The sequence below is a fragment of the Primulina huaijiensis genome, chromosome 7, assembly GCF_012295235.1.
Source record: "Primulina huaijiensis isolate GDHJ02 chromosome 7, ASM1229523v2, whole genome shotgun sequence".
Classification (NCBI taxonomy): domain Eukaryota; kingdom Viridiplantae; phylum Streptophyta; class Magnoliopsida; order Lamiales; family Gesneriaceae; genus Primulina; species Primulina huaijiensis.
In genome coordinates this window covers 2,070,779-2,080,273 of record NC_133312.1, presented here as the reverse complement: position 1 = coordinate 2,080,273, position 9,495 = coordinate 2,070,779, and the positions used below count along the sequence as shown (strand labels likewise).

The 9,495-nt window shown below is 33.7% G+C and overlaps 1 protein-coding gene across 4 annotated transcripts; it reads right to left on the bottom strand.

Annotated features, from left to right (window-relative positions):
- Positions 1-363: 363 nt before the first annotated feature.
- Positions 364-5,744, bottom strand: LOC140980116 (homeobox-leucine zipper protein PROTODERMAL FACTOR 2-like). Of its 4 annotated transcripts, none has more exons than XM_073445798.1 (12): positions 5,666-5,744; positions 4,044-4,321; positions 3,848-3,965; positions 3,574-3,762; positions 2,982-3,422; positions 2,789-2,890; positions 2,444-2,644; positions 2,172-2,346; positions 1,813-2,084; positions 1,610-1,705; positions 1,094-1,484; positions 364-795 (listed from the first exon to the last, which is right to left on the bottom strand). In XM_073445798.1, exons 2-11 carry the CDS (start codon positions 4,265-4,267, stop codon positions 1,116-1,118), a joined length of 2,187 nt encoding a protein of 728 aa, XP_073301899.1. In that variant the 5' UTR covers positions 4,268-4,321; positions 5,666-5,744; the 3' UTR covers positions 364-795; positions 1,094-1,115. The 4 variants fall into 4 exon arrangements, with proteins under 4 accessions (XP_073301899.1, XP_073301895.1, XP_073301898.1 ...); XM_073445794.1 differs by having other exon boundaries at positions 364-768; XM_073445797.1 differs by lacking the exon at positions 5,666-5,744 and adding an exon at positions 4,752-4,881 and having other exon boundaries at positions 364-768.
- Between the last annotated feature and the right edge of the window lie 3,751 nt (positions 5,745-9,495).

Here is a 9,495-nt window from a genome sequence, read left to right as displayed (position 1 = left end):
AATGAAAATTTTCTGCAAGTACTTAATTAAATACATTTCAGCAACAAATATAAAAAAGTTACGTTAAAATTTCACCAACTATTTCAAACAAAATGAAATTTTCTCTAATATATAATTGAATTACATTTATAGAAAACCTAAATCCAACAAATCAGTCGAATAAAACATTTATGGAGAAGAAATTAAGTAGCTAATTAATTCGTAACATTTGATCAATTTTGAAGGAAAAAAATAATATTTAAACACAAACGGATTAATTAATTTTAAAGCAAACTCCCACCCGGGCTTAACATTTGAATAATGCAACGGAAGACGTAAAATTTTAAAATTGATAACAAGACATGGGTTCATTAATTAAATAAAAAATAAATCAAAATGAAAATAAACCAAATTCATAAAGAACTTATTATAATTTACTAAATCATATATAATTTCTTAAAAAAATACAGCTCAATTTATTACATTAGAGCCAACAGACAACAGTGATACAAGAAAATAAACCTCTAGTTAAGTAACTCTAGAGCAAAACAAACAAAGGTTTTCTCCCTACAATGATCAGTCTTCGTTTACTTGTCGACCCTTCAGTCAATACCCGAACCTGTTAGCCTTGCACGCATGGTGAAATCTTAGCTGGCACTCTTGCTTTCTTCAGACAAGACAACACCACATTGCTGGATTTGTTTGAGGTTCGTTCTTGACTTCTGATCTAGTTTTTGTAGTAAATAAAACCTTTTTCATCGTCAGTGATTCGATGCATGGAGGCATCAACTGCAGCAACAAACGGATACAATGGAGCTGGAATAAAATATCCGCCGGATGAGATCATGTGAAAACTATTGAGGCAATATGAATGGGTTCAAGTAGTGTATAATAAACACTTCTATAGCAACTTCAGTTAATCATTTTTATAGAGTAAGACCTCAACTCGAATGCACAAAAATTGCCCGAATTGAGTGTCACAGATGTATCATTATAGGCATTAAGATACTTCGCTATATATGATATGATATCTGAGTTATTAGTCATCACTCAAGTCCAAACAAACTCACAAGCACGAAAATAAATTAGACAAGAAGTGTAGTTAGAATTTTACCTGTGGGGTAAATGATTTTGGGTCATGCACTCTCGCCTAGAACAGCATCTTTTATCCTTTCAATGGTGCACTTGATCAGGCTATTGACTGTTGCCACAGATCCTAAAGAGAGCTTCGCAGTCGGAACGGAATCAACCAATATCTGAAATGCGACAGTCAGTAAAGATCCGCCGGAACCAATCTCCAGGCCCCTACATGCCTGATGATTGTTTGGCCCATCGGGGAGTATAGCAAAGCCCGACGGCAACAGGGCAACATAATCCGGGTCTCCGCCACTTAAGACAACGTTCATGGCCACAATGTCGACTGGCGCATAAATGACATATGAGCATGTCGAATCTGTGGAACTCTCCTGTAGGATCAGCATGTTGCTTTGGCTTGAGTTTTCACTCTGCATTAAAACGAACGAGATCAGTAGTAAATGAACTAATTCGATGAGAAAAAATATTTGACACTATCTTTTTACCACATTTGTCGCAAATCAAGCTTTTCAAGTTAATGAAACTAAAACCTTACATTAACACGGAGTAAAGAGACGCAGTTCCCAGGATCACGGCCATTGGCAATATGTGCCATTTCTTGAACGAGGCCTCCATTCGAAAGAATATCCCACTTTAATTTATCGTACATGAAGCAGAAGATACAAATTAGATTTATGAAATAATATGCCCAAGTTAAAATTCGCACCTAAATTCTATGTTTGAACTGTTCATGTGTACCTCACTTCTCGAATTCTCGTCCCTCAGGAAATCAAAAACTCTCTTTGGTGAAACTGGAAGCCAGAATGAAGTTGCGGCACTCAGCACAATTCCAGGCGGCCTGCCGGGATCGTCCATGCTTTTCCGAGTCATGACTCGAACATCATCAGCGCCGCTTCCGGAAAGTGTCGTCCATGCATGCGCGGTTGAAGCACCAACACCGGTACAGAAACTCACCACCATTCTTTCAGCCAGTTTCAGCATACTCTTTCTACCCCCCGGGGACGATATCACTTCAAGAGAAATTTATTTTATTTTCCTTTTCCTGATCAGTGTTTGCGAAAAAGGACATTAAATTAATCGAAGCATGATTAACTTACCTCCGATGTCACCGGCCGCAATGTTGTTTGCCAATGCACTTGCTAAACGTTCACATTGTCGGTCAAGTGTTGTTACCCAGCGTCTTGCCCCAAATGCCATTCCTGATTCAACTAGAGGTTTATAGATACTATGAACAGATCTGTCATCCACCTCCACATGTTCAACCCATGTAACCTAACATATTAAGGTTAGAGACAATTTAATGATCCCGTCTAGGAGTATATATCCAGGCTTCATTCATGGTATTCGTGAGAATTGAATCGGTTTATACCTTTGAGTAAGCATTAGGAAGTTCTTGAATCAAACAACCTGATGGCCTTCTTCTACATCTTGAAATAGAGGTAGATCTAAGGTTGTCTAAAGAAACATCAACTACAGCCCAAATCCCTTCCGTGTGTTGTTTGCAGTATCTGACGAAATAGATTTCGCGGGTTGGAGCTAATGGAGACGGAACCTGGAACTCGGCTGACATCTGAATCACAACATTAAGAACATGTCATTAAAATTTGCTGCAGTATACGAACTAATTTCCACAAGAATCCGGCCATTATCAATCAGTAAACTTAATTTTCATATTTGAATTGATCAAAAACTATGAATACATATATATATATACCACTTGAAGAGCTCCATTATAGTTGCCTGCCACGCCGGTCGACAATACTTTCACGGTCACTGCTCTGGAAACAATACTAGAGAACACACTCGACCATTGATTCTACAATTACAGTTCCAGATTATTCGGTTTTACAAATGAAGCCAAGATAGAGATAAATGCCAAAAAGCTCATATGCGCGAAATTAACCTACCACATCCATCAAGATCTCCACCAGATTAACATGGTTCATAATCACGACAGAAGACTCCCGCGAGGCTTCAGATTTCATTCCCAATGGCTTTGGTCCAATCCCACGAGGAAAAGTTCGAATATATTCATCTTCACTCAAAATCTGAACAGAACTCGCCTCAGTGCTCCGAATCCACAAGGGCTCTCCAGTTTGCGCCATTCGTACAAGTTCCTCCATAGCAGCTACAGCCAGATCGATGATCACTGGCTTGTCAGCGTCGGTAGGGCCAGAAATTGATCTAAGAAGATCAGGAGCTCCATAAACCTCTCCAGCGATGCCTGTTTGTGGTACGAAATTCCCTGTTCCAAGATCAAGTGAACGAGTTGCTCCTTCAGGTAGACGAGGAGAAGAGAGCATAGGTTTGCCTACATACTTTGCAGCTATTCCGAAAATCCTATCAATCTGGAAACGAAATACATAGCCATTATTTAATTCATTTGACATTTAATGAAACACGTTCCCCCATATTTCTTCAATCAGTCAAACATTAACTTCATATTATATTAATCACATTTTTATACGATACGGAGAATTAAAGTCCTCTTGCAGTTACCTCTTCTCTCAAGCGGCTATTTTCAATCCTGAGTTGCTGCTCATCAAAGGACATTTCTCCAATGGCAGATGGGCCACCACAGTTGGGACAAGTAGCATTACTGAGAGCTTCCTTGTACTGTAAGTTCTCCGCACGAAGCTTATCATTCTCGGTTTTCAGACTTGTGTTCTCATGGCGTTCATGTTGAGCCTGCATGCACAATTATCCATCATCGATGAAATTAACCGCATTAAACAAAGCTCGAAGTCAAGTTGAGTAAAGAAACTGTCTTCACCTTCATCTGGGTGCGTTTGTTTTGGAACCAAAATTTCACTTGCAGAGGCTCCAGCGTTAATCTCCGTCCAAGCTCCTTTCTTTGCTTGTCATCAGGATGCGGGCATTCCTTGAAATATCTGTTCAAATGTTTACTTTACAAAAAGAAATGAAGAATTTTTTCATAAATGTGATTTAATTGCAGGTGTAGTACTAACAACTCCATTTCTTGAATTTGATGCTGCGTATGGCGATGGTATGGCTTCTTCTTGGGTCTTTCATTGGGGTCTCGATCATCAATGGAGTCTGGAGCTTCCACTGTGTTATTGACTGTTTTTTCGTACTGATCATCACCCCCGATTATGTCCATTTCATTTTCTGGGGTTTTATGCTCCATATCCAGCAAAATTTGGTGCCCATCAAACATGTTTTGTGGAAACATCTTTAGCTATTTACCTATGATCTACGCAGAGAAATAAATGCTCAAGTCTTGCAACTGAAATGGAAAAGAATTGTAATGAGAACACGAAGAATATATATATTCCATTAAAGAAATGTAGAAAGATTAACGGTCTTTAAAAATACCAGCTTTAGCAGATTAATTAACTGTACTGAATTAATTTATCAATGGAATAAATTAATTTCTAGCCCAGCTCATAAGATCTCAGAAGGAGTTTATAGACGAAACCAAAGAACTGCGACGCGAAGGTTGACTCTTGACACAAAACATAATGCGTCAAAAAATCTTGACCTGGTAGAAAAATTAATTGGAGAGTGTCCAAAAGTATTCATTAAAATTAAAAGTGATGAATGACGATGTTGGTACAGCAAGTTGAAACGAAGGGTGGATAAATTAATTTAATGTGACAACAGAAAAGTTATGATTTTGCACAAATTTTAAAACAAGAAATATATATTCATGGAACCTTCTGTTTTGCCCAAGAATGGCTGGGTTTTTCTCACTGGCATGAAAATTCCTAACATCATCATCAACCGTTGAAGCTACACATGATCTCTACAAAGAAACCCTAAAAAGCTCACTCACGAATGAAATTGGTTTCTTTTTTTCCCTTCTGGGGTTATTAGAAGATATTAAATTGGGTTGAAATGAAAGTGATTGCTGATCTGGCAGTATCTTAATTGGCATTGACTTTGGTTTCTTGGTTTTGGCTTTATGAACAAAACATTTGTTCTCCTTGTCTAGATTGTGATTTGGTAATAAGTCAATCTCAAAAAATATAGGGAAAAAAATATTATCTAAATCCATATATACAACTTCCGAAAACTCCCAACCTATACGAGACATCTAAACACGTTCTCTCACACCAGGAATGAACAACTGGAGTATAGAAACGAGCTCTGATACTATATTAAAATAGAGATTTGGATCTAATTCAACCATAAATCTACATCTACGGGATTATTAAAGCCTTTACATTCCAATTCTAAAAGGTTTTATCAAACCGATATGAGACAACTAACACACTTCTTCATGTCTATTAATGAATATATATGGGACATGAAGTTTACAAGTATTTTAACTATGATCAGTCAACACATATCGATGGTCAGGATTGCAACCTGCATCTGAAAATTGAACCTCACTCAAATAAAAAAATTAGCTCAAAAAGAAATAATTGTTAGAAATATTCTATATATACAACTCCTGAGGCGCAAGGAAGGAAAGAGTCGGGGACCGGGAAGATAGAATTCTCATCGTGGAACTTCAACCCCGGGTAAAGTTGCAACTCCCGAACCGATGTGAGATATTTTGATGGACATCGTAACGGTCATGACATGCGAAAAGATGATTCGATATTTTTTTCAAAAAAAGACTCACGTTCTCAGAATCTGAAATGGCGTTCTTTGAGTACACCGCTATATTTTTTTGAGTTGAGTGTAACTCAAATCTTTTCTCTCTGCCAACAAAAAGAATAAACAATAAACCTCAGTACAGTAAATGAAGCTTAATATTTTCACACCAGAAACTTATAGCAAGAAAAACTGACGTACGTGTTTCGACATTAAATGAATGAATGGAGAGGACTCGCCTTTCATGAAACTTTGACTGGGAAAAAGTGAGAACCCTTTACAGAATCAAGTTTGGAAAAGAGATAGATATAGAAGTATTTCAGGTAAAAGGAATGCCGGGAAAGCAGTATTTGGATTGTGAAGGTTACGGGGAATTCAGGTTTATTGATGATGCTACTGGTTTTCTTGCAAGAACCTTTATTTAACTTAAGAAAAACAGATATGCGATGTGAAAGAGATTGAATTAGTAATTGAAGAATCGGAGGAGGAAGGAGAAAGGAAAAACATAAGCGACATATAAAAACGAGAAAGCTCTGATATGAAGAATTGGTGGTGAGAAGGTGAAGAAGGCGAAGAGAAACAGGTGGAGAAGCGATGACAGAAATAGATTTAATGCAAATAGCATTAATGGCGGGCCAGGTGGGTTGGGGTTGTTCAAATTTCCTGCATGGGATTGTGAACGGTCGAGCCGCTCGGTTTTAATCTTTATTTGTAAAAAAAAAAATTCTTATCCTATTAAAGCATATAGTGATGTTACATGTACATCCATATTTGTACACAATTTGTACAACACAAAAATATCAATGCAAAAATTCAATTTGTCAAAATTTCACTATATATGGAATACAAAATCTCGCGATATAATGGTTGTAAATATCGCAGTAACGATATATTGGTTGTACCTTTAACATTATTCTAAAGCATATGGTGAAAATTTGTCAACCAAAATAAAGGTGGAGAAATTGCAATTTTTGTCATATACATGTTTATGTTTTAGTGATTTTGTTTTCTATTATATCAAATTTTAGTATATGTCATTTATTTTTCAATTTTTGCCGATTTTATAGTCCTTATTGTTGGAATGTTTTATATGACATTGCATATGTTAGCGCCATAATAGTGTCGCATCAGTGTGTCGTGCCGAAAAAATATTAAAACTATCAAAAAACAAATGTAGCTGGCTGAAACTTAAATTTGATATTATACATGACTAAAATCACAAAAAAGACAAATATATATCATTAAAAAAGCAAATTTCCAATAAAATAATAAATGAAAGGAGTATCAGGCCTATATCTTTCGGAATAAAAAAAGGACATATATTTTCAACCAATTTATTAACATCTCAATGGATTTTTGGATCTTCGATTTTTTTTTTATACTTTGAATGTCTATGAAATATAGGGAGTGTTTGCAAATATTATACTTTTATATAAGTGATTAAATTTATACATTATGAGGAAGTTGAAAAAAAATTAGAAGAGTGTAATGTTTGAAATTAAAAGTGATAAAATTGAAAATTTTTAAAATAAAGTTTATGATAAATAACTGATTCTAATACTAGTTTTTAAATAAAATCTAAAAAATTTATTTACTGTGTTTGAAAAAATTTAATAAATCTTAAAATTTGTTTGCAAAAATTTTGCCAAGTTATAAACTCTCGAAATAAGTTGTTAAACAGCTTATATATTGTTTTTTTAAAAAGCAAGGTTAATATTAATCACGTTAAAATTTATTTGATAAAAAAGAAAGAAAAAAATGAATCCAAAAAAACACTTATACTTCAAAATGAAAGGAAAAAAATTTGTCCTTTCCCTCTATTTTTATTTGTCTATATTTCAATGTGTATATTATAAGTTTTATTTTTGTTATAGAGCCACCTATGAGAACATTAATGTCAAATAAGCAATATTTTGTGGATTTAATTATTTCAAGAAAAAAATGATTAAAAATACAAATTTTTGGATGAAATACAAACTTTGTTATATTGCATTACTAAAATCCAAAACATACTAATTTACATAATTAAAATTATATTTTCCCCCGTTATCTTCGTAATATTATATTTTTTTGGTAAATTTGAGAATAAAAATATATAATAATATCTAACAATCAACAACTTATTTTTAAATTAAGATTATATATGTTATAAGCTCATGAAACATATTATAAGACATAAAAGCTTATAATTTGTTTTAAATATGTTTAGTCAAACAAAAAGTGTTTGAAAAATAGATAATGATAAAATATCATTTATTAAAAAAACTAGAGGTAATAGTGCCTAAAAAAGTTTTCATTATTTACCAAAATATCATAATCATTTTAATTTGGATAATTTAGCTTGTCTCTTGTGAGACGATGTCACGGAACTTTATTCTCGAGATATGTCAACCATGTTCATATTCACTATAAAAATAATACTTTTGGCATCAAAAGTAATAATTTTTTTATGAGTGATTCTGATATAATATTTGTCTCATAAAATTGGATTGTAAGACAATCTTACAAGAGTTTTTGTGTGTAGAATTAGAACATCAACATGAGACCAACTTTTGGATTTGAATTAAACTAAGGAGAGATAGAATTTAGGGTTAAAAGTACTAAAAACTTATTTTTTTTAAAGTGTAAAGTGAAAAAAATATTATCTACGAACTTATCTAATTTTAAATTTTGATCCATTAAGTTTTAATAATATTGTTTTGGTATATTATTCTTAATTTTTGACTGTTTTGTTTTAATTAATGATGTAACATTAAACAAGTAATCAATTTTTGATGTCAAATCAGCATTTAACTTGATCACCCTTCTGCCTACAACCCTTGCGTCCAACACCACTGCCCTATCTTCCACCCTCGCGCTCAGCTCTTCCACGCGACCCTCGCCTACCATCGTTGCTGCCGGCAACGCCAAAAGCTGGAAATGCCACCTCTGTTTTCTAGGTGGAATTTTTTTTAAAAAAATGTTGTGTGGATGACACATCCATAATTAGTAGGCACAATGAACATGCATATCGTAACAATTCAATATATACGATCATAGTAATTTGAATAAAGTTAGTCATGCATGTATCTACCGACTATCTGTATATATATTCTGCAATTTTGACTCTTTTTGCGCAGTGTATTTAATATTTTGATGATAATTTCAATTGGTGAAATCATCACTTTGTCAAGTAAAAAGTTGAATCAGTCACCTGATAAACATAAAACGCACTGCGCAAACGCATTTATTGTAAAATCTAAAAAGCGTGCCTCAGGATTTCTTCTTTCCTTTACCATAAATGCTTCATACTTTCATATTCATCTCATTATTTAATCACAAAATAGTTTACATTATATTTTTATATATTTCCAGTGATACTGCAAAAACTATTTCCATATTATCAAATTAAATATAGAAATATTTAAGTTGATGTTATCAACCCATAATTAATCAAGATTTACTAAAAAAATAATTTTTCTATAAAATTCAATAGTTTGTAATATAGTTTATTCAACATGCATGCGACAGGCAAAATGTGAGATGAAATTTAAATAGATTATGTATAAATTGAGAAATATTTATTAAAAATAATTTTTATTCGACTATTATCCACACATATAAATATCAGAAATTTAGTTATTTATAATAAATAGAGAGGATAAATTTATTTATTTTGGAATGTGTGTATGTTCTGATTTCTCAACTATGGTAAGTGGCCCATTAATATTGATCAGTTCAAATTACACTGATTAACAGCAGCCCAATTCTATTTTCAGTCCAGAAAGAAGGCCCAAATCCATTTCATAACCAGTTATGCAAGACATAAGGAGAATTACTTGAAATAGCTCTCATTCAGTCTTGACATACTAACTTTGA

Coding starts and splice junctions, on each gene's coding strand:
- LOC140980116 (XM_073445798.1), bottom strand. CDS start 4,267: ATGTTTCCACAAAACATGTTTGATGGGCACCAAATTTTGCTGGATATG. Junction 2,645..2,788: donor ATAATGGAGCTCTTCAAGTG/GTATATATATAT, acceptor GTTGTGATTCAG/ATGTCAGCCGAGTTCCAGGT. Junction 1,485..1,609: donor TCTCTTTACTCCGTGTTAAT/GTAAGGTTTTAG, acceptor GTTTTAATGCAG/AGTGAAAACTCAAGCCAAAG.